The sequence below is a fragment of the Diabrotica virgifera genome, chromosome 2 (genome assembly GCF_917563875.1).
Source record: "Diabrotica virgifera virgifera chromosome 2, PGI_DIABVI_V3a".
Classification (NCBI taxonomy): Eukaryota; Metazoa; Arthropoda; class Insecta; order Coleoptera; family Chrysomelidae; genus Diabrotica; species Diabrotica virgifera.
In genome coordinates, this window is record NC_065444.1 from 5,953,470 (window position 1) to 5,980,203 (window position 26,734).

The following is a 26,734-nucleotide window of genomic DNA, read 5'->3' on the forward strand; positions in this document are numbered from 1 at the left end:
ACATTTGTTGCTTAGAATTACCCAAGTAATCCAAAAAAATGTTTTATTTTGCGAAAAATCGATGTTATGTAATTCCTCAAGTTCTTTGTTTATCTTATCGACATCCGGATCAACTGTTACCCAAAAAAATCGTGTTCTACGGGTCAAAAAATCTTGGGTAAGTCTATCTAAATAAAGGAGCCCGTAGCACCCCCTCCTGGTCACAGGACTAATTTGTTTATAAGCCAAAAAATTGTTCATAACTTTAAAACATTGCTGAGGCTGCTTAAACCATCCGATTTCAATTCTATAAGGTGCATTAGATAGGTTGAGTGCTTCTTTATATGTAAAAAAATTGACAAATTTTTGTATGATCTAGTTTTTGTTGTGCAAGATTTTAAAAAATTTTAATTTTTTAAAAAAAGTTTAGATTGCAAAATTATTATTGAAAATCTAGTAAGTCAATTTTAATGAAATTTGGTGTACGGTTTTAGCACATTACAAAAATTTTCTAAGCGAATTAGGGAGGTTCCAAGTGTAACCTAAGTGATGGAAAATCATTGAATAAGGACAGGCTTGTTTTGCCCCCTTATTTTATATTTATTGCTATTTTGCAACAAGGGTGATAAATTAAGACATTTTTAACCAATCGCATCTGACAGAAAATTTAATTATCTTTGTTTTATTCCTATACGACTTTGTTCCAAAATGAATCGTTTTAAAGTTATAAGCAAAAAAAGTAGAAAATTTTTTTTTTCCGGGCATATTTGAGAAGTAGCATAAATCAATTATTATTAACGAAGTTATCACCTAACTTTATCCACAAAAATCTGAATGCCCCCTCTCACATCCACCTAAAAACAGATCCTTACTGGTCTAAAATTCTTGTCTAAATGTCTAGTTTGTCACGAGGTTTTTGTTTCTTTCATAGTTTCCATCTTGCGCGCACTTTCTTACCTTAGTGTTCTATGTGAAACTATGTCTTTTTTTTTTATCATCTTTATAAGATTTTACTTCAGGGAACCATTTTTATTAGATATTGAAACTTTATAACTAATTTTCCATAAATTTCGTAAAATTTAAGTCAAATAAAATAGATGAAATGGAATAATATTATTGATTACCAACACGAAAACTATTAATTTAACCTGAAAAAAAAAACTAAATGCCTGACACTGATATATTACATTTGCAGATTTAAAAATTAAATTTTTTAGAGGCCCAATTACGTTTGTTCTGCAAAGAAAACGATTTTAATGTCTTTCTAACTTTGAAATTCCGTCTGAAATTGCTCCCGATGTTATCTTTCAATCAAGAAAGCCGTTCGGCGTATCTGCTTATGGCACAAAATGTTAGGTTATTGGCAGCGATCTCAATTTATGAAGGACATTTCCCGATCTTCCGGCATAGCCGGTGCATTTATTAGAAATACGAAATGGACGGTTTATTTAAATTTAGATCAAAGGAGCTCTATAATTGTCGATTTGGAATCGAGACCTGTCTTTCGCAGCTTAGATGGTGCCTTTTAGGGTCCGGAGGTTGGAAATGTAATCAGATGCAATTACGAGCTATAAGATTAAATTGTTTGTGCAACAGACAGTCATATAATCCTGTTGAAAAGTTAACTGTTATGTATAATCGAAATGATTTCATCACAGAGATAAAAACTCTTAATTGAGGACTCTCACTACAAAAGGACCCATATATACTTTCAATAGATACTTTTCTACAATTTTTTAACCATCGTGACTGACTAATAAATAATCATATTTTTGTTTTTAATTCACCTTCCCAAGCCTTCTTTTTCTTCTTTAGCAGCCTGGTCCAATCCTGGACATAGACATCCCCCTTGGTTTCCATATTCGCATGTTTTGAGCTACCTAGTGCTAGGTTCTTCCTGCCTTTTCTTTACTGTTATCAAGCCACCTTTTTACGATGTTCCTTTGCCTCTTTTATGTGTTTTGGTCGTCTTGGTATTATTTTCTTTGTCCACTTCTCTTCGCTTTCTCTTGCCACATGTTCTGCCCATTTCCATTTAGATTTTGCGATAGCTTCAATAACATTTTTCACTTTAATTTTTCTTCTTAGATCTTAAGGCATAAAGTAGATGTCTCCAAAGTATGCCAGTAGTACGGTCTCATTTACGCATTCATTTTTATTTTCTGCCATCCACTGTTGAAATTTAGCATATTCCTTGTCGTACGTTTCTTTGGATTTTTTCGGTAACATATTCTTAGTCTTGGCTTATTTAAACTATTTCTTCAAAAATATCGAATTTCTCTTATATTCTGACTTTTTTTTGACAATGTCACATAGAAAAACTTGTTTTACGTTAATAACAAATTGCTAACCAACATCACTTTCCTAACAACGGTACTAAATACCTGCTGCGATACAATATTACTTCTAATTAATATAAAATAAAATTAAAACTTTATTTGATGCAATGAACCGGTATGACATTAAGTTTTGCATGCACCACGTGCATTAGTAGATGTTTATACCCTCGGGCGACATATAGACTCTCGGGCCAGAGGCCCTCGAGTTTATAAGCTTGTCGCCCCCAGGGTAATGCCCTTGATACATAAATAACTAATATAGGCCAAAGTTGACATGCGTAGCAGAGAACTGGATGTTACCAGAAGACACCAGAGTAGGATCCAATCATCACAGATGAAATAGGCAGACGAATAAAAGAGTGAAACAGTACATAGCAGAGATGTTACAAAAATGGGACAAATTAAATGGCGAAGAAGAAGAAAATAATGGAGGAAATTTATTAAAAGCTAGATGCAGCTCGTTGGTACACACGTAACAGGAGAATAGGAGCGATTATATGTGTATGTGTGTATATTTAAACGTTTTATTTATAAACAAAAAAACAAAAGATGAAGATCTTTGAAACACACTCATCATCATCTGTGTTTCAAAGATCTATATCTTTTGTTTTTTTTTTGTTTTTAAAACATATATTTTACTTTAAGTAATTAGGGAATTAAAACTTGAGACTGTCATTGTCAGATTGGCCGTAGATTTACGCTCCTGCTATGTCTAGGTCTCGAATGTTGTTTTTTGATTGGAATGTGTCTGAAGATATTCAACCTCTCATCTTTACTGATGAGCCCAGAGAGGTTGAAGAGGGCGAAACACATTTCTAAGAACTGGTGTTTATTCTATCCAAAAAAATTTTCGCAGCCCGAAATAGTGGATGTGTGAATTATTCGTAAGGGGATTTTTCCACATTCTCTATTTCATTTCTTTGATTTCATTTATAGTTACTTATTATGAAGATCTTGGGTTATTTATGTTGACGAAGGCTTCTTATTCCCTATTGCACCTTTAAGCAATACAAGCTAGTTATTACCAAATAATTTGCCGCATATAGAATTCTCCATGCAGGTATATCACGAATGTATCAGCATATTGTAACCTGCATTAGAGACAGCTTTAGAAACCTGAAACTAATCTTCCTTTTATGGAATATGAATAGATTAAATCGAACATGTCTGTATATTAACACCTGCTCCAATACCAATATCAAACAATCGATTCAAATAGGAAATTCAATCCTATGTATGTGTCTACAGGGTATTTGATAATGCATTAGACATAAGATATGGTTTATAATCGTATGTATGCCATGTTGATGTAAACACACTACTGGTTAATTTTAAGTACAGAGTAAAACATGCATTACAGGAGATTCACTTCAAAATACACTAAGCATCAAAATTAACGCACCACCTTAAAATGGAACATTTTTGATGTCTCGTATTTCCTAAACTTGTTGTCCGATTTTAGTGATTTTTTTTAGTATGTTATAGCTTTATTCTTCAAGAATATCGATTTGATACTATTATTGCTAAACAGGTAAGTGTCATTGTATACCGGGTGTAACAATTATTTCCTCAAAGTTTGGAACACCCTGTTGAATATTCTAACGTATATAAAATATTGAAATTAAAACCCAGCTGTAGCCTTAGGCTTTTTTAACATTTTGCTTTTTTATTCATTCGCTTGTGTGGGATAATAAAAAAGTTAGGTACTTTAACAACTAGCCATGTTATTCACAAATACAGGGTGTTTCTAAATAAGTGCGACAAACTTTAAGGGGTAATTCTGCATGAAAATATAATGACCGTTTGCTTTATAAAGATATGTCCACAAATGCTTCGTTTCCGAGATACGGGATGTTGAATTTTTTCTTTCAAACTGACGATTTATTTATTGCTCTAAAACCGGTTGAGATAGGCAAATGAAATTTGGTAGGTTTTAAGAAGTGATTATTGCGCATTTTTGACATACAATTCAGAATTTTATATTCACTATTGGCGTGCATACGAGATGTATCTAAAATGTTTATACCCGTATGCACGCCAATGGTGAATATAAAATTCTTAATTGTATGTCAAAAAATGCGCAATAATTACCTCTTAAAACCTACCAAATTTTATTTGCATATCTCAAGCCAGTTTTAGAGCAATAAATAAATTGTCAGTTTGTAAGAAAAAATTCAACATTCCGTATTTCAGAAACAAAGGATTTTGGGACAAACAGGGTGGGGCATTAGTATGACAAAGTCCAATTACTCGTTTGTCGTAAGAGATACGAAAAAAAGATATTTAAGTAAAAGTTGGGGCACTGATAGGCCCATAATTTAAAAATATTTTCAAATATACAGAGTGGTGCGTATTGACAGGGTGACACAAACTTTTGTTTTTTTTTTAAATGTAACACCCTGTATATTTTTATATTTTTGGATTCTACTCAATGTTTCCATTCTTAACATATATGGGTTTGTAATATTATACGAGGTAGTTTAAAAGATAATTACGTTTTTTTGCTAATTTCGTAGCAATATTTACACCCTGTAGAATTGTAGTGATTTGACATCAAATTTTTATTTTATGTTCAAACGATTTGTAATATAGTCTACTATTGTCAAACACCCTGTATTTTAGTATTGTAATTAAATGCTATTTTATGATACTTTTTTATTTCTTAAGCATTCCCTATACCTAAGTGCTTTAATTTGTAAGTTATTAGTGATTCTTTAAGCCAAACATTAATTGCAAGAAAAATTACGTGAAATTTTATTAGCTGGCCGTGAAAATATTCAATAAAAAACAATTTTTCGAAAAAAAATACATCATAATCTAGCCTGTTCCTTAATTTATTAAAATTGGATGAGATATCCAAATAAGTTCGTAGTTAAGATTGTTGGTCGCAAAATATTAATTAAAACATACAATATTCTACCTGGTCAGCTATGGCACTAAATTTCCTTAAAAAATTGACATTATACTATTTTTATAGTTCCAGTTGTTTTGTTAGCATTAATAATATGAATTTGTCTAATGAGGAATCGATTAATAAGATTTTTGTGCTAATGGAGTATAACAAAAATGTGCTACTAGCAATAAGAATTTTTCATCAGAAATTTCCTGATAGACGACAACTAAGAAGAGAAACGTTTAAAAATATACTATAACGGTTTCAACGGACTGGGCACTTAGAATATGATAAATCTAATCGAACAAAAACTATTGTAAGTGAAGAAAACAGGAATTAAATATAATCCTTAGTGTCACTGAGGATCTGCATATTAGTACAACCGTTCTTACAATCTAAGTATCTAGTCTGTTGAAACCGTTTTAGTATACTTTCAAAAGTTTCTCTTTTTGGTTTTCGTCTATCAGGGATAAATTTTTATTGCAAGTAGCTAATTTTTGTTATACTCTCCTAGCACAAAGCCATTTTAATCAGTTCCTCATTGGAAAAATTAATATTAATAATGGTAACAAATCAACTGGAACTATATAAATAGTATAATGTCAAATGTTTAAGCAAATTTTGTGTCATAGCCAACTAGAGAAATTTTGTATATTTGATTAATATTTTAAACACCAAAAACCTTAACTACGAATGTATTTGGATATCTCATCCAATATTAATAAATTAAGGATCAGACTAGATTATTATGTATTTTTTTCAAAAAATTATTTTTGATTGGATATTTTCACAGCCACCTAATAAAATTTCACCTAATTTTTGTTGCAATTAATGTTTGGCTTAAAGAGTCACGAATAACTTACAAATTAAAGCACTTAGGTATACGGAATACTTAAGAAATAAAAAAGTACCGTACAATATCATTTCATTACAATACTAAAATACAGGGTGTTCCTTTTAAGAAAACTCAGAAAATACTCATTCCGAGTTTCGACCCACCCTGTATACTAAAATTAAACATTTCGCTATATTGTTAATGATTAACAGTAGTAGACTATATCGTTTGAATATAAATAGAAAATTTGATATCACATTACTACAATTCAACAGGGTGTAGATGTTGCTACGAAATTAACAAAAAAACGAAATTAACTTTTAAACTGCCTCGTATAATATTACAAAACCATATATTTTAAGAAAGGAAGCATTGAGGAGAATCCAAAAATGTAAAAATATACAGGGTGTCCATTTTAAAAAAACATAAGTTTGTGTCACCCTGTCAATACGCACGCCTCTGTATTTTTGAAAATATTTTTAAATTATGGTACTATGTGTGCCCCAACATTTACCTAATTAACTTTTTTTCGTATCTCTTACGACAAACGAGTAATTGGACTTTGTCACACTAATGCCCCACCCTGTATGTTTATTGAGCAAACGGTCATTATTTTTCATGCAGAATTAACCCTTAAAGTTTGTCGCACTTATTTAGAAACACCCTGTATTGATGAATAACATTACTAATTATTAAAGTACCTAACTTTTTTATTATCGAACATTAGCAAATGAATCAAAAAACAAAATGTGAAGAAAATATTCCACAGGGTGTTCCAAACTTTGTGGAAAAAACACTATTAAGTCTAAATATTCTAAAAATATGGAGAAGACACTAATGGTTAAACTGCAAAACATACAAAGCAGTCTTTAGTCAGATTGCGCTTTTTAACAGCAATCTGAGAGGTTTTTAACTTTTGGTTACAAAGGACTGAGACTGTCTCGTTTAAAAGAATGTTATGTTTAACTTGATATTGTGGCCTAAATCTACAAGATGTACCCCTTGGGACATTTCTTATTCCGTCCAAAGATAAATATCTGTTAAAGTTTAGGAAGTTTGTATTTATTTAGGAAACAACATAGTGCCTGCAGTGCGAACTAAATCGCTTAGCTGTCTGCTCGCATATGTTTACAGAAGGCAAAGACGGTGTACGAGTAGTTATTTTAGAGATTATGAGATTTTACAGCAATAAAAAAATTATAGGAAATCTTTAAATTGTATAGCACAGTTAAAGGAACCAATTTGAAGTTCTACTAAAATATATTCGACCAAAAAAACTGGCATATCTACGTCTCGTCAGCATCAAATAAGACTTATTGTATATCACAATCATCATCAAACCAATTTACGTCCACTGCTGGACATAGGTCTCCCCAATTGTTTCCACACTTCACGGTTTTGTGCTGATTGTTGCCGGTTTTTAATAACACGTTGACGGACAGTGCGTCAAATGTATAAGCAAGTGTTGTGACACTATTATGTAGTTTGCAAAGTAGAATAGTCTGTAGACGTTGTGTCACATTACATCAATGGAAATTAGACGTCTATAGACGTTCTGTCCATCAACGTGCTAATCCGCCTGATATCATCTTTCCATCGTGTAGGCGGCCTGCCTCTACTGCGTTTATCTTCTCTTGGTCTCCATCCCATTAGCTTTCGTGTCCATATTGAATTCTTCAGCCTGGCGATGTGTCCTGCCCAGTTACATTGGAGCTTGGTGATACGATCTATAACATCTGTGATACCGGTTCTTTGTCTGAGATTTTCATTTCTAATTTTATCCCGTAGGGTTACACCCAGCATGGATCTTTCCATACGCCTTTGAGCAACCCTCATTTTCGACGCTATTGCCCTGGTTAGAGTCAGTGTCTTTGCTCCATATGTCATTACCGGTAGCACACATTGATCAAACACTTGTCTTTTTAAACCGATTGGTATACTGCTCCTAAATATGTTTGTCAGCGCTTCGTAGGCTTCCCAAGCAAAAGTTAATCTTCTTTTAATTTCGTATGTTTGGTTATCTCTGTCAATTCTAATTTTATGACGTAAGTAAATGTACTTTTCCACTAGTTCTACTTCTTGTTCACGTATAATCAGCTGTCCGCTAGAAATCAGATTAGTCATAAATTTAGTTTTAGAAAAGTTCATTTTCAGGCCTATTTTCCAGCAGATAGCATCTATCACATTTAGTTTCCTTTACTTCTCCTAAGTCATCAGTTATAAGGATTGTCATCTGCAAAACGAAGATGATTTAACTTTTCTCCATCTATTGTGATCCCTTTATTGTCCCAGTTGAGCATCTTAAAGGCATATTACATGAATAGTTTTGGCAAGAGTGTGTCGCCTTGTCTTACGCCGCGTTATATGCTTATTTGTTTGGTTTTATTATGTACCTTAACACTCATTTTTGCCCTTTTATAAATATTATAGATGAGTTTACTCTAACGATAGTCAATGCGGCATTCATTTAGAGCTTCTAAAATGCTATCCAGCTCTATCGTGTCAAAGATTTTATGAAAATCCACGAATACTAGGACAAGGGGCTTATTATATTCTACTGACTTTTCAATGAGATGGTTGTTTGTTCCTAAGTTTAAGCGAAATCCAGCTTGTTCTTTTGACTGGTAAAAAGTGTGTATAAGTGGTTTAGCAGGCTAATGGGTCTGTAATATTTTAAGTCTGTCTTATCTCCCTTTTAATGCAAAAGTATTGTTACTGCGATTTTCCATTTTTTACGTATCGATTTTTGATGAAGGCGTAAGTTGAAGAGATTTTTATTTTACTTATAAGAATGTGGCCTCCGTTTTTAATGGCCTCTATTACGACTCCATCTTCACCTGGTGCTGTTCCATTTTTCATTTTTCTCAGTGCTTCATGTAGAGATGAGAAATGTGATGAATATATCCTTTCTTGCTGCTTCGCGTGTCTTGAGTCCGTTCTTGAAACCAAATTGTCTCTAGCCGCTTAGCTCTTTTAGCTTTCTGAACATTCTTGTGTGTTCTTTATTTGTTACGTGTTAAATAAATATTTATCCTTCGAATAAATCGACAAGTTAATCCACTTTAAACATCTATAATGAAGAAAATTACAAATGTATACCGATATCAGTAGACCAACAAAAATCTAAAAAAATGCCTATATACTATCCCATATAAAATTTTCTCCATTTGAACAAAATTTACTCGTGCTTTCTCTAGTCTTGATCTTTAGCTTAAGGTTAGTAGATGCTTTCAGTTATTTTTGTTTCTAGATAATTAATTTTTTGACGAAGTAGTTTTCAATCCTAATAGTAAATTAATAATATTGAAAATATTAAAAATATTACTAAAAGATTTTTAAATTGAAAACTTATTGGTACACTTTCCTGGTGACACCTCCAAGACTTCTACAATTTGCAAGTCAAATGGATGCTGCAGTGAAGACGAGAGGGAAGGAATTCTACACTATGCAATTCACATCCCCCGTCTGCAGCTGGTAAAGTTCCAACGGAAAAATGCACCTAGTTACTCTACGGAGTAATACGACTATAAAATAAAAATGTATACCATTTTTATTCAGTTGCAATGTGAAGGCAAAACAATCTTACTTTTCAATTAGAATACGGAGTGCAGTCCAGTCCCTTGAATCGTGATTTTCGGCTCTTATTGGAGCCTTCATCGGAAGGAACGTAGGCACTGTTCTCCATATTTTAACTGATTCGTATCGAGAGGTTTTCCCACCCATTGCAACTGAAGTGATGATAGTAGGTGGCTAGCGCCATCTGGCATTGAAAGACGAAGTAGTTTTCAATCCTAATAGTAAATTATTAATATTGAAAATATTAAAAATATTACTAAAAGATTTTTAAATTGAAAACTTATTGGTACACTTTCCTGGTGACACCTCCAAGACTTCTACAATTTGCAAGTCAAATGGATGCTGCAGTGAAGACGAGAGGGAAGGAATTCTACACTATGCAATTCACATCCCCCGTCTGCAGCTGGTAAAGTTCCAACGGAAAATGCACCTAGTTACTCTACGGAGTAATACGACTATAAAATAAAAATGTATACCATTTTTATTCAGTTGCAATGTGAAGGCAAAACAATCTTACTTTTCAATTAGAATACGGAGTGCAGTCCAGTCCCTTAAATCGCGATTTTCGGCTCTTATTGGAGCCTTCATCGGAAGGAACGTAGGCACTGTTCTCCATATTTTAACTGATTCGTATCGAGAGGTTTTCCCACCCATTGCAACTGAATTGATGATAGTAGGTGGCTAGCGCCATCTGGCATTGAAAGACGAAGTAGTTTTCAATCCTAATAGTAAATTATTAATATTGAAAATATTAAAAATATTACTAAAAGATTTTTAAATTGAAAACTTATTGGTACACTTTCCTGGTGACACCTCCAAGACTTCTACAATTTGCAAGTCAAATGGATGCTGCAGTGAAGACGAGAGGGAAGGAATTCTACACTATGCAATTCACATCCCCCGTCTGCAGCTGGTAAAGTTCCAACGGAAAAATGCACCTAGTTACTCTACGGAGTAATACGACTATAAAATAAAAATGTATATCATTTTTATTCAGTTGCAATGTGAAGGCAAAACAATCTTACTTTTCAATTAGAATACGGAGTGCAGTATCGCCAGTCCCTTGAATCGCGATTTTCGGCTCTTATTGGAGCCGAATGTGAACGGGGGATGTGAATTGCATAGTGTAGAATTCCTTCCCTCTCGTCTTCACTGCAGCATCCATTTGACTTGCAAATTGTAGAAGTCTTGGAGGTGTCACCAGGAAAGTGTACCAATAAGTTTTCAATTTAAAAATCTTTTAGTAATATTTTTAATATTTTCAATATTAATAATATACTATTAGGATTGAAAACTACTTCGTCTTTCAATGCCAGATGGCGCTAGCCACCTACTATCATCACTTCAGTTGCAATGGGTTGGAAAACCTCTCGATACGAATCAGTTAAAATATGGAGAACAGTGCCTACGTTCCTTCCGATGAAGGCTCCAATAAGAGCCGAAAATCGCGATTCAAGGGACTGGACTGCACTCCGTATTCTAATTGAAAAGTAAGATTGTTTTGCCTTCACATTGCAACTGAATAAAAATGGTATACATTTTTATTTTAATTAATTTTTTATTATTTTGACCTATTTGCGGGCAATACTTAAAATTTCATTATTATCGATGTCTTTACTAACCTGTTTGAAAGCTTTTCCATGTTAGTACATATACATAATAACGGCGACTATAAATTTTTATTTTAGTTTAGTTTATATTACAAATATACGGAATATTTCGATTTACGATTTTTACCTTTGCATATTGAATATGTATAAAGTTGGTATTATTTTTATATCTTGCTGATCAATATTACTATTTGTATAATATATTTCACAAAGTACCCCTCACAAACCTTATGAAAATTAGGTCCCAGTGGATTTAGTTCATACTTTGGAAAAATACCCTTTGAAGCATCCTGATAAAAAGTTCTCATGGGAACATCTCGATCGTATGGAGGATTTTCAAGATATAGAGGCACAAACTCGGAAAATTATAAGATTTACCGGGTATTCTGTTTCCCTGAGTTACTGGTTATCTGGGAAAATGTAGATGTTTGAATCAAATAAAAGTACAGTAGTCCATGGGTGAGACCGCTCCCGTCTGAAAAAATTTCTGATTCGGTTTCTTTGTGGATTCCTATTCAAAAATGTCTCCTTTAAACAAATCTGAAGGGTGCTGGGCGGAATTTTTGGGCAGAAATTGTTTAAACAATTTTTTTAAACAAATACAAAAGATCACCTTTTTGCCCCGAAAGAATATTTTTTTAGGTTTTTTGGGTCATTCTAAACAAGAAAGGTCTCCAGTGATTTTTCTTAAAAATTAATAGTTTTCGAGTTATGGGCCATTTAAAATCTGAAAAATGCGAAAATACGCATTTTCAAGGCTTAAAAAATCATATTTAAATTAGTATTTTTGAGGTTGCCAAGTACTTCAATTATAGTTTAAACATTCGTTTTCAAGACTATGCAGACTGATCGGGTCTAACTTCAATCTACACCGTTGTTATTTAAGTAATTGTTAATTATGCGTGATCATCCGATTTTTTTGCCGGTGCGGCGCGCACTTTTTCCAAAAATCTCCTATTTTCTTCCGAAAAATATATTTTTTAGATTTTTAGGAACATTCTAAATAAAATAGGTTTCTTGTCATTTTTCTCAAAAGTTATTAGTTTTAAAGTTATAAGCGATTTAAAATCCGAAAATGCGCTTTAAATCGCTTTTAATAATTTTAAAACTATTAACTTTTGAGAAAAATGACAAGAAGCCATTTTATTTAGAATGTCCCGAAAAATCTAAAAAAATATATTTTTCGGAGGAAAATAGGAGATTTTTGGAAAAAGTGGGCGCCGCACTGGCCAAAAATCGGATGGATACGCATAATTAACAATTAAATAACAACGGTGTTAATTAAAGTTAGACCCGATCAGTCTACAGAATCTTGAAAATTAATGTTAAAGCTACAATTCAAGTACTTGGTAACCTAAAAAATACTAATTTAAATATAAGTTTTTAAGACTTGAAAATGCGTATTTTCGCATTTTTTAGATTTTAAATCGCCTATAACTCGAAAACTATTAATTTTTGGGAAAAATCATAGGATACCTTTCTTGTTTAGAATGACCCAAAAAACCTAAAGAGATATTCTTCGGGGAAAAAAGGTGATCTTTTGTATTTGATTAAAAAAATTGTTTAAACAATTTCTGCCCAAAAATTCCGCCCGGTACCCTTCAGATTTATTTAAAGCAAATATTTTAGAATAGGAATCCGCAAAGAAACCGAATCAGAAATTTTTTCAGACGGGAACGGTCTCACCAGTTAGACTATTATAGTAGTCTAGGATTTTTTCCTGGCTATCCAATGGCGACCTTTACTTTGATTTTTTTTTCCTGGAAGCCCTCTTTTATGAAGCGGTCGTACTGTAGCCACTTGATTTATTGTACATATTCCATTCCTTTATGAAACCCATTTCAGAATTCTGAAACCATGTACTAGCTTATACAGGTCTAGTAGGTGGGTGCCATATATATTTTGAGTCACTTCGGTGTCTCCAAAAAGTGTTTTCTGCCTTAGATCCAATGCCTGGTAGTCATGCAAGATATGGTTGACTGTTTCAGGTTCTCTACTACTAGCCTTGAGTTGAGTCTGCAGCTCAAGTCTCCATAACACAGGTCTATTGTATGCAACTGACCCTTAAATGGCGCATTAGAAACGGCACGTAACCCTTAAACGTCCAACCTTTTTTAGGTTCCATGTACGCCCAAGGGTGGGTAAAAAATGTCCACCTTGAACATAGCTAATAATATATTTATTGAGAGTTGTTGAAAATGGATTAAACTTAAGAATCTTATGCTTAATAAATACAGCATTTTCTAGAATATTAATATAAACAATTTACAAACCTTACAACAAAATTACAATGTACATCAAAATTAACATACCAGTAAAAGCCAGTAATTCAGATTTGTCGATTTTCTTCACATTCTTCCTTTCAACCTCCTCATTGGCGGATAATTATGTAGATTATGTAATTATACATCAATAATTATACAGATTATCTTCCTACCAACGAGAAATTATATAAAAACCTTTAGTAACAAGTTTTACCAAGGGTGTACTTTTTATGCCCACCCATATTTAACTGAAGATGCTACTTTTATTTTCAAATATATCGGTAGAACCAAATTAACATTCGATAAAGGGCTGTCATTTTAACAATAAGTAATTTTTTTTAATTTTTAAACACGTAATAAATATTTTACAAGGAAATACGCATTAGGTGGGCATTTTTTACCCACCCTTATGCATTTAAGGGTTAAAGAAGAAGTCCTTAATTTTACAGCTTTTTCTCCTGTTTTCTGAGTATCTTCTTTCAAAAATTTTGTGTTGTCTCCTCCAGTTAACATTTAAGTCCTGTTAAAAAAGCTTTTTTCATTATTCAATTCGGTTTTAAGAATAAATTGTTATTCGTATCTTAAATGTTAAGGTAGCTGGTTACATTCAGCCAAATGGGCTGGAGTAGTAAAAAAGTGTATCATTTTCTTTCGATTTGCATTTAAAAATACCATTAAATTGTAAACAAATTAACTTTATATATTGATCACTTTGTGGAATTGCTAAAATTCCAATCCATAGCAATTTTATTGTAAAACCGACACCAATTAGGCCTTTTCCCGACGACTTGATATAAACTTCTAAAAAGTTATCGAGGGATAAGTAATTATTAAGTTGAACATTAAAAATTCCGGAAGGAAAACTTTTAAAGTTACTTTATTGAATATTGCTTTGAAGTTTTATTTCTTTTTCTGATCAAAGTATTTTGTTAAATTCTTCTCAAACATTTCTGAACAGTTTTAATTCCTGTTGTTAAAGTTCGAATTTTCGCTAGAGTGTGATTATTATCTGAGTTTTAAAAGGTATTTCTGCTGTATTGCATTTCCAAGTATTTTAATGAGACTTTGAGACTTTGAGACTAAAAAACTTTTTTTGATTTATTTTTAATTATTGTATACCTAGTTTAAGAATTAAAGGGACTTAATTTAAACATTGAATGAATAACATTTCGTAGAAATGTATTTAATCTACATTGTAGTATACATCTAATTGTAGTATATTAATTAAACAATAATATACAGAATAATTAAGTAAAAATGTTACACTAAATAAAGTAAAGTGGTCTTATATGGGTCATATAATTTTCATAGCGGTCTCTGAGCCATATTTGTTCCATATATACATCAATATAAAGTCATGAAAATAAATGTGAAAATGATGCATGGATTGACCATCTAAATAAGCTATACACAGAAGGGGAAAATGAAGTTACGATCAGAAACATCAGAAATAGTTAATACAAACGAGATTCACGAGAAACAATATTTAAAACAAATTCGCAGATGTCCCAAACACAACTGAGAAGCTGAATAATCGACAAGCTAAAGATCCAGATGGGATATCAAAAAATATTGACCATAATATGAGCGGAATATCTTTATTACAACTTTCTACCTTCTGTCAACCTAAATATTTTCTCATATAATTTTAGTCACTTATTAAACTACATACGAATATCAAAATTTGTTACATTCTATGTATATAACGTAACAGCTTCGTTATTTTACATTTTCCTAATTTTCTGTCAATTATTCTCTCTTCCTATTTTTAAATAATTTATATTAATATGTTGATCCTTTATTTTTGATTAGTCTTTTCTTTTTATCCTAAAAATCAAAATAATTGGCGCTGGACTTATATTTATTAATTTCTAAAAATCCACGAGGAAAAATTTTTCCTGTAGTTGGCTGTATACCATATTTTACAAAAGTGAATAAAATCCTTTATAAAAGGTATATTTGTTAAAATCCCTAAAAAGGACTATATCACAAAACTAGTTTTCGATCGCATGACTGATCATCATCAGTGCTTACGTAACTTACGTAATTGTAGCATGCTAACCACCAAAATACAAAAATATGTGGGTAAAAACCCTTTACAATTGATCCGTTATGGAAACATAGATAAAGTATGTGAACTTAAACTTGTATGTACAAAATATCCAATGTATTATGCTCCAGATACCCTTTGATCACAAAATTGACTTGTTCACATGTTGACTATATGGTGGCCAGTGACTTGCCACCAATCGATCGGTCATCCGATCGAAAACTAGTTTTGTGATATAGCCCTTTTTAGGGATGTTAATAAATACACCTTTTATAAAGGATTTTATTCGCTTTTATTAATTTCTGTTTTGTATAGTAACTTTTCGATGCCCCTGATATCTCACCATTTTAATATCCATACATCAAATAATTTTCTTATTGATATCCCTACTACTTGTAACTGACAATGTTTAAATATTTCGTTTCAAAGAAAAGATGCTTTGTCTGTCGTAAACATCTTCCGAGCAGCAACAAGATCTTTCTCTTGGGTCTCGTTCCGTAAAATAAAATAGACTGGTAATTATTAATCCTCCATTCCAGCAGATTCCATTTCAAATCCATGAGCTAGCGTCTAATCCGTCACCATGTATTGATGAAACAGAAGGGATGGTAATTAATCTGCTTCTTTCTTCTTCTTGAATGTCATCTCCGTGACGGAAGTCGGCAATCATCATAACTATTCGGACGTTAGAGACGGCTGCTCTGAAAAGTTCATTTGATGTACATTCGTACCATTCTCTCAGGTTGCGCAGCCACGATATTCTGCGTCTCCCTATGCTTCTTTTTCCTTGAAACTTTCCCTGTCTATTGAGTTGGAGCAAGTTCTCTCCACGTGTAATATGTCCATGATATTTTCAAAATTCTTCTATACACCCACAACTCGAATAACTCCAGTTTTTGATGCCGCATTCAAGGTCCAAGCTGCCATTCCTCAAAACAAAGTCGAGAAAAGGTAGCAACCTTGTCAACATTACTCTTAGCTCTCATTTTGTTAAAATTCGGTCTATCCTTTTCTATTCTGCTTCTGCTTCATTTGGTCCTTATTAAATAAAACTGTATTTTGGTTCAGTTATCAATATATTTACAATTCACAATCGGTGACCAAACCATAACATGTTTACGATAATATCTCTAAGACCTATACCAATAGTGTTAGGCCATACTCGCTTCTAATAACAAAAACAGCAAAATACGAATCCCCGTGTCTGTATACCTATTCTGTATTTATACAGATCAAACTATAACAACACGTATAGTTCAATGTCGTGTTAACTTATTGTCTTCATTTAGTAAGGTTAATAGGGCCGATTAATTCACATTGGCGGTAACATCGCTCGGAATCTCCATCTTCGAAGACTGCTAGTCTGACAATGAGCATCGCAGTGAGACGAAACTAGTGGGGTAGAAGAGAAGGAGAGTTGATGTGTAAAGCAGTGTTGCCAGATTTTTTCCACCTCATCGCACTCTTTCTTAGCGACATAGGGAACCTTTTTTACAAATGACCGTCGTATTATCGAACTTGCAGTGCTGTTTTTATTGTAATGACAACTTTTCCGATCTTTCCTAGTAAGACTTTTTTGTTTAGTCGACTGCATTAGTTCTCAGAAGCTATATATATTGTAAAGTTGCTAACTAAGCGTGGCACTGTTCCAGTTAATTAATTTGGACAAACTTGATTTTAAGAGTAATTAAAACAAAATAGTGTTCTTACACAAAGTTAAAAACTACGTCAAACAATCTAACGTCGCGAGAATACTAAATGAACAAAGTTAGCCGATAATGTTGCGGCAAATATTTGATTTCTTGTATTATTTCATTGACTGCGTACTATTACCATTACGGATGTCTGATAACGAGCGGTACATCCTCAATTAAGTACTTACCAACTTAATTATAATTGAAATTAGCTCAAATAAATAAGTGATGAGTAAATACCATGTGTGTATCCAGAATTAACTACCCCAGCTAAGAGCTCTATCCCCCAGGTATATTATATGGGCATATGGCGATCCCGCCTGACTTACTGCTAATGTAACTGAAAGGTCATTTCAATGTATTATCGAACTTGCAGTGCTCTGTTTTTATTGTGTTGACAACTTTTGCGATGTTTCCTACTAAAACTTTTTTCTTTAATCGACTGTATCGGTTCGTACTCTCATTGGCCATATATTGAAAAGTTCCTAACCAAGCGTGGCACTGTTCCAGTTAATTATTTTCGGCAAACTCGATTTTAAGAGTAATTAAAACAAAATAGTGTTCTTACACAAAGTTAAAAAGTACGTCAAACAATCTAACGTCGCGAGAATACTAAATGAACAAAGTTAGCCGATAATGTTTGAATTAAGAGTCGCTTGTCAATACCTAATTGAAAGTTTTCTTTCTTCTCTTTTGCAGTTTAACTTCGTCGGCAAACTTCTCGGTCCCAAAGGAAATTCCCTGAAACGGCTACAAGAGGACACAATGTGTAAAATGGCTGTACTCGGAAGGGGATCAATGAAGGACAGGCATAAGGTAATCATTTTAGTTGTAGCAGTATGTTTGCCTTGGAGGCAAAACCAAGACAAGTGTACTTGTAAACTTTATTGTAGTTGTAAGGTAGTTTAAGGTGTGCAGTAGATATATACAAGACGTCCCTGACTGCTGATTAGATGACGGTTCTGTAAGGCAAACATTGTTTGTGTAACGTTAAAGCTTGATATTTGTTGAGTTAATTATAATATATAGTTACTTTAAAGGTAAAACATAGATCTTGCAATTTTTATGGTCTTCTTAGTTATTTTTCATTTTTTTTTTAACCACGTCAACTCATAGTGTTATTAGCTATTGTTATTAGCACCTTAGGCGTGATTTAAAAAAAATACACATAGTATATTTACAGTAACACACAAGTTTTGAAAAATGCAAATATTTTGTGAAATCTTACAGTTTGTTATGCACTTTACAATTTTTCTTCTTCTTCTCGTAGCACTACAACCCAGGGTGGGTTTTGGCTGACTGCACAACTCGCTTCTATTAGACCAGGGCTAATCTGTGAAAAAACGTCTATTTTTGGATGTGAGAGGTGGCATTCGGATTTTTGCAGTAAAGTTAGGTGACAACTTTAACAATAATAACTGACTTATGCTCCTTCTCAAATATGCCCGGAAGATTAATAAAAAAATTAAAATATTTAAAAATTTTGAAAAACATAAATTTTTTCTACTTCTTTTGCTTATAACTTTAAAACGATTCATTTTGGAACAAAGTCGTTCAGAAATAAAATAAAGATAATTAAATTTTGTATGATACACGACTACTTAAAAATGTCTTAAAGTATTATCCTTTCTGCAATATAGCAATAAATACAAAATAAGGGGACAAAATAAGCCTGTTGTTATTCAAAGTTTTTTAACCACTTTTTAACCGATTTTAATTTCATTAAAATCGACCTTATAGATTTTGCATAATAAATTTGCAATCTATTTTTTTTATGTTCAAGTTTTTTAAAACCTTTTTGAACGAATAGTAGACCATTTAGTAGATGGCTAATTTGTCGACATATAAAGAGGCCTATCTAATACACTTTACAAAATTAAAATCGGATTATTTAAGCGGCCTCAGCAATGTATTAAAATGGTAAACAGTTTTTTGGCTTATAAACAAATAGCTTTGTTTAACAATAAAAAAATTAATTTTTATCAATACAAATAATCAAGACCGGTATAATTTGACTTAATCTTTCAAATGCTGTAATAGTCCAGGACGCATCTGTTTTGAGATGGACGTTGAGAGAGAGGTGACTCAAATGACTCAAATTTTTTTGCAGAAATTGCTTGAAAATAACTCAAATAATAATATTTGAGTTATCCTCCCACTCAAAAAGGCCCGGAACATTGTTTAAATAATCAAAATGTCAAAATATGAAGGAAAAATTCTACTTTTTTATTGGTTTTTCGATTATAACTTTAAAACTATTCATTTCTGAGAAAAGTTGTACTGTAAAAGTTGCGTATTTAAATTTCTTACAATATACAATTGGTCAAAAATTTAAAAAATAGTCACCCTTGTTGCAAAATAGCAATAATTGCGAAAAAAAAACCATACAAAAACAAGTATTTGCATTTTACGTTTTTCAACCATTTATGCTAGACTTAGGACCTTCATATTTTACCCAGAAAAACTTAATGATATAGTAAAACAACACTGTAAATTTAATCCAGATCAACACTGTAAATTTAATTGCAAAATAAATTTTGCAATCCAGCTTTCGCAAAAAAAATTCATGTTTTTTAAATGTTGCAGGACTGAAAATAAAGCAGATAGCAAGTTGAATTTGTTTTTGCTTATAGAAGTGTACTGTACCTTTCATTTGCAATTTGCAAAATTAAAATCGATTAACTACCACGGCGTCAGAAATTTCTTTTAAATAAACATTAATTTTTGGTGCTACGCGCAGGACAGCGGTGTTCGATTCACACAAGTTGATTTCCACCAAAATTTCTTCCAATCTTTATCTAATATATTATTTTCTTACACTATATTTTGTTGTATTTTAATTATTTAAAATATTATTTAATTATTTAAAATCAAACTTATTTTATTATTGTTTGTGAAGTATAGTTTAAACAATTGCATATGTTTAAAAATAATAAACTTTTATTGTATAAGTTAAAATATTATGAACAAAGAAAGTTTTTTCTAAAAAGTATTAATTCAACGGATAGAGTATGTGTTTTGCAATTAACAAATTTATTTATTTATATCGAAATGTAACAAAAATTAAAATGTAACAATCATTATCAAAGGTTATTGGAATGCCCAATCAGAGCAAACTATCCGCTGTCCTGCGCGTAGCACCAATAATTAATGTTTATTTAAAAAAATTCCTGAGCGCCGTGGTAGTTAATCGATTTTAATATTGCAAATGGCAAATGAAAGGTACAGTATACTTCTTTACGCAAAAAAATTTCAACTTGCTGTCTGCTTTATTTTCAGTCCTGTAACATTTTGAAAATATGTTTTTTTTTTGCGAAAGCTGGATTGCAAAATTTATTTTGCAAAATCTATTAAACCGATCTTAATGAAATTTACAGTATTGGTTTATTGTATCATAAAGGTTTTTCAGGGTGAAATATGAATGTCCTAAGTGTAGCATAAATGGTTGAAAAACGTAAAATGCGAATACTTGTTTTTGTATGTTTTTTTCTCGCAATTATTGCTATTTTGCAAAAATGGTGACTATTTTTTAAATTTTTAACCACATCTATATTGTAGTAAATCTAATTATGCAACTTTTATGTCAGTACAGCTTTTCGCGAAAATGAATACTTTTAAAGGTGTAATCAAAAAACTAAGAAAAAAATCGAATTTTTCCTTCATTTTTTGACATTTTGATTATTTAAACAATGTTCCGGACCTTTTTGAGAGGAAGGATAACTCAAATATTATTATTTGAGTTAGTTTCAAGCAATATCTGCAAAAAAATTTGAGTCACCTCTCAACGTCCAAATGTACTAATATTTTTACAGATGCGCCCTGGTGTATAATAAGAAGAATTGCTATTTTATTTTTTAATCAAAAGGTATTCGGGTTCAAAAATTGCAATTTTTCGATTTATTGAAAGTTCCACTGCGTTTATCTCAAAAACTATGCATCCTACGAAAAAATTTTTAATAGCATTTTTTGCTTAGAATTACTCAAGAAATAAAAAAGAAATTAACGAAAAATCGCTGTTATGTAATTTTTCAAGTTCTTTGTTTATAACAACCTTATCGACTGTTACTAAAAAAATTCGTGAAAGCAACCCGTTGCACCCCTTCCCTGGCGACAAAACTAATTTGTTTATAAGCCAAAAAATTGTTTATAACTTTGAAACATTGGTGAGGCTGCTTAAATAATCCGATTTTAATTCTGTAAGGTGTATTAGATAGACAGAGCCCCTGTTTATATGTTAAAAAATTAGCCACCTTGTAAATGGTCTACTTTTTGTTCAGAAAGTTTTTAAAAAATTTAAACTTTTTTAAAAAAATTTAGATTGCAAAATATAGGTCGATTTTAATGAAATTTGGTGGGACGGTTTAAGTATGTTATAAAAATTTTTTAAGCGAATTATGAAAGTTCTAAGTGCAACCAAAGTGGTTGAAAAATATTGAACAAAAACAGTCTTTTTTGCCGCCTTATTTTGTATTTATTGCTATTTTGCAGAAGTGGTAATAACGTAAGATATTTTTAACCAGTCGTATATCATACAAAATTTAATTTTCTTTATTTTATTTCTGAACGACTTTGTTCCAAAATAAATCGTTTTACGGCCGGTTTCACAAGTCGAAGTTAACTTGTGGTTAAGAGATAACCAGAAGTTACCCCGAAATATGTGTTTCACAATATCAGGTCAACGGCGAAGTTGTGGTTAACCGACAGAATTTTTAACCAGAGCTTGGAGTGATGGTTAAGCTCTTAACCAGAGGTTATCCTAACCTAATTTCGTTTTATTGACAGGACAGAGTGTATACACGTAAATTATTAATTACAGATATGAATTTATATGATGTACTTAAATGCGTTTAGCATTTCAGCGGCCAATAATTGTTCGATTTTTAAATGATTTGCTTCCTGGGGTAATTATTAATACATACTATAGTCTCTTGCTTGCTACATGTTTTTATATTAACAATTTAATTTTAACAATATTGGCGAAAGACCTTAAAACAAATATTATTCTTAAACAAAACTTAAAATGTATAATGTGCATGTAATATACAGTGTGTGTACTTTAGTTGGCCACGTATGGGAAGCATTTTTAATATTAATTTTACGAAAAAAAGATACTTCAAAAAAGTTTTGCATAGTAATTTTTATGGTCCAAAATCTAAGATGCAACCATCATGTATGAAATTTTATTAATCCCATAGGAGGTATGTTAAAATATATGAATTTTTAAAGCAAGCAAGGTAGCAAGAATCAACATCAAAAATATGATTATGCAAATCAACCACAAGTCTGACTGAATATCCTAACCACACATATACACACATTTATTTTTCCTTAATCTGCAAAATAAACTCCACAACTAAATATAAAATCCTTAAAAAATATATACAACAAATTAATAGACATAAAGAAATATAACAATTTATTGAATTTATCCTAATAAAAATCAATGGAAACTCATCTGACTGATCAGCTGATTTGATAATTCTTCCATAAAAATGTTATTTCTGGTGATCACTGTCCATAATCTCCTACCAACATAAGAAAAATAAAACAGAACTTAGGGTCAACTAACCATGATTGAATCTGTGGTTGTGAAACAGCAACTGTCAGTTAGACTGTGGGTAAAGGTTAGTTGACCGCTAGGGTTAACCACAGATTGTGAAACCGGCCGTTAAAGTTGTAAGCAAAGAAAGTAGACAAAATTCGATGTTTTTTGAAAGTTTTAAATATTTTAATTTTTTTATTAATGTTCCGGTCATATTTGAGAAGGAGCATAAGTCAATTATAATTATTGAAGTTGTCACCTAACTTTATTTGCTAAAATCCGAATGCCACCTCTTACATCCACTGTGGCATAATCCACTTACGTCAAATATTTATAACCACTGTGTGTTTAATTGTACTAATTTGTACTTACATAAAAATGAATTACAGTAAAATTTTGATTTTGAACAGTTTTAACCATGAAATAATCGCAGCAAATTGCACTCGATCTCTAAAATTATTGTCGAATTTTTGCTCTCGTGACACTTTTACATAATTTGACATAAACTACAAGTGTCAAAGTGTCACTGGAGACATGTTTGAACTTGACTTGAGTTTGACTTAATTTCAAGTCAAACTCAAGTCAATCCTTCTGACAAATATTTCAAGTCAAGTCAAACTGGTCAATCGTACAGGTTTGAAAATTCAAACTGTTTGTCAAACTAGTTAGAAAGAGTTTGAAAAATAATTTATTTGAAAATTCAAACTGTTTGTCAAACTAGTTTGAAAGAGTTTGAAAAATAATTTATTTAGTAGATATACTTTTTTGTCGAAATAGACATGTTAGTTGCCAATTAAGATAAGAAAATTAATAATACAATGAGTGCCACATAAAAGTCAAAATTTTCAATGTGTTTTAATTTAAAACTTTTAAATGTAGATATTTATTTTTTTGGAATCCTGAGAAAACTAATAAGTATTTTTGAAAAATTTAAACGCAGAATGAAAGATTGCGTTATTACCGAGGGCCGAAAGTCTCTTAGAATAAATAAAAAGTTTGTTTTGAATAAAATATTTGCAATTAATAACAACACTAAATTTTCCTTTTTATGTTCACCAATGTAACTTATTAAAATAAACATTATAGAAGTTTTCAGGCATGTTCGTCCCTCAGAAATAATGTAATCTTTCATGCTGCATTTAATTTTTTTTTAATTCTTATTAGTTTTCTCAGGATTTGAAAAAAAATAATACATTTAAAACACATTGAACATTTTGATAAGCGACATGTTACGCCTATGTCCTTAAGGGTTACAATAAAATAAGACTATTTGGTTTTTTAATGGACAGCTCAAAATAAAAGTATTTGGAATTTTTATGACTTTCTTTTATTAAAAAAGGCATTTAATTATCTTAGGGCCAGTTCGAAAAAACATGTGGTACCAAGCTACTAGTTTACTCGAAAATATGTACCACAATACAAAAGTTAGTATTGCTGTATATTCGTTGGTATTTCTTTAGAATTCAAAACTGACCATATGGTTATTAGACCTGGATCCCGCGTACCAAAAAAAGTTGGCTAATAGCAAGCTGAAAATTTGTTAATAGCTTAACGGTGTCTAGTCGGACAAACTTTGATGTACGGGAACACTGGAACAGGGGAAGTTTTAATTGTGGAACAGTTTAAAAATGTGGAACGTCAGACTACGAAAACGTCCCATGTAATTTGTAGGAAAGAACATCCAATTGATTTGTTAACCCTTCATTAAACTCTCATGCAAAAATCAGACTGCTATTACTAACCAACATGATTCCTGTCATTTGACATTTTCCTCGTGTTCCACTCATTAAAATGCCCAGTTGGTGATAAACATCAGTCTGATTTTTGCATGAGAGTTTAATGAAATGGTAACAAATCAATTGGAAGTTCTGTCCGACAAAATACATGGAACGTTTACGTAGTCTGACGTTCCAAATTTTTAACCTTTTCCACAATTAAAACTTCTTCTGTTCCAGTGTTCCCATACATCAAAGTTTGTCTGACCAGACACCGTTAAGCTATTAACGAATTTTCAGCTTGCTATTAATCAACTTTTTTTTGGTACGCGATATCCAGGTCTATATGGTTTTATATCTACAATTCAAATTTTTTTCGGATACAGGCTACAAATGTTGGGTTTAAATTTAAAAAAAAAATGAATGTATAAATATGCATTTTCTTAATAATTATCCTAACTGACGCGTTTATTGGGTTTTATTTGTCTGTCTGCGGTTTAAATATCGTAGCAGCCAATACATTTCTATGTTTATTGAAATTTGTCAAAAAAATGTTTTGGACCTTGTTGGGAGGGGGGAATTTCCCCTATCCCTCCCCCCACCCCCCGTTGATCCGCCAGTGAACAAATAAAGACGTAGGCGGTCTCATTTAAAATTGAAAATAAACACGTTGCGTAATATTCAAACTTTTCAAACTGTTTGAAGATGTTTGAATTTAAGTCAAACCTAAAGATATCGAAATCAAGTAAAGTCAAACTTTTTTATAAAAAAAGTTTGATTTTCAAGTCAAGTCAAGTTTGTTGAGTAAAATCAAACTAGTTTGACTTGATGCATCTCTAATAAATATGTATAATTTTATGCTTGAAATACAATTTACATTCAACATATTCTTTACAACCATATTCATTATACATGTAATAATAATTATTTAACCACTCCGAAACGAAACCGCCGAAAGGGGAAGTATATCAGCCTGACGCGCATTACGAATGGATGTCACGTAAGGATGTTCCCTGGAGAATATAATTTGCTCCAGCTCCCCTTCACATTAATTTATATGTATTAATAATGTCATTAAGCCCTTTAATCATATTCTAAACTCGGTTACATGATGAATATTAAAAAATAAATATGCATGGGCATAGTGTACGCACCCGACAAGCAACGCGTCTGTTAAAGTTACTTTACCTGTAGTTATATTTTCGTTGAGGGCATATGGCGCCAATTTCTGCTTTAATTAGGTCTGATCTCGTTCATTATACATGAAGGTGGAAGCGTAAGCCAACTTGTTAACGAGTTGGAAAATAAAAAGTCAAGTTGGATTAATTCACTTCTTTTCTATTAATAGTCTATTAGTCTGGGCTGATTATCGGAGAATAGACCATTTTTGGGAAAAGTTATTTACCAGCAATTTTATTACTGGAATCGAATTATAAGATCCTATATATTAATAATATAGGTATTCAAAGTCCTCAGATAGTGTGCTACTTTTTTTATGAACAAAATGGCGCCCGAAAATCGTGTTTTTTTCAATTATTGCTCTAGAACTCCGAAGATTTTAACTTTACAACAAAAACACTCAAATGAAAATTTACCGTGATTAAATTCTGCATAGACACGTGTTTTTCCCGATCTGCTCCGACGAAACTTTTCCTCGGAAAATGCGGGCTTTCCCAACAAAATCTTTAATTTTCAAATAAAGTTTTAGATAAGTAATTATTTACCAATAATTAAATAATTTGGTGACATAAAAGCCTTCTTGGTTTAGATTATATTTCCAGAAGCTGGTGAAAATTAAACGAATATTTTAGCAACAATTCAATTGTTAATTAATAATTTACGGTCGCAATAATAACCAAAATAATTATGATGAACTGATCAAACTTTGAAATCTTATAAAGATGAGATGCCTATTTAACATTTTGTCGACAAAATATAATTTTTTTATTTTCTTGCATAATATTTAAATGTTTAAAAAAAGTAGTTATAAACCAATTAACGTTTCTCAGAAAGTTTTTATTGTATTATAATTTTAAAAGATAGTTAAAATGCGCATTTCAAATATCTTGAAAATGAATGCTGTAAAACTTTTTTGCAACCATTTGCAAAAAAGTTATGAAACAGCAAAATAAACATACGATTACTACAGTGTTAATAATTTTTTTAATTCTTTCAAAGCGTAGAAGTGAGTTTAAAATACAAGCTAATTATTTATAAAACAATATCAATTATCAGCT

The 26,734-nt window shown here is 31.6% G+C and overlaps 1 protein-coding gene across 1 annotated transcript in view; it reads left to right on the top strand.

The window, feature by feature from the left end:
• Positions 1–26,734, top strand: part of LOC114324661 (KH domain-containing, RNA-binding, signal transduction-associated protein 2-like) — a 1,309,325-nt gene that overhangs the window by 894,726 nt on the left and 387,865 nt on the right. Inside the window, exon 6 of the mRNA XM_028272525.2 lies at positions 17,940–18,056. Within this exon, the coding sequence (XP_028128326.1) occupies positions 17,940–18,056 (117 nt within the window). The remainder of the gene's footprint in view (positions 1–17,939; positions 18,057–26,734) is intronic.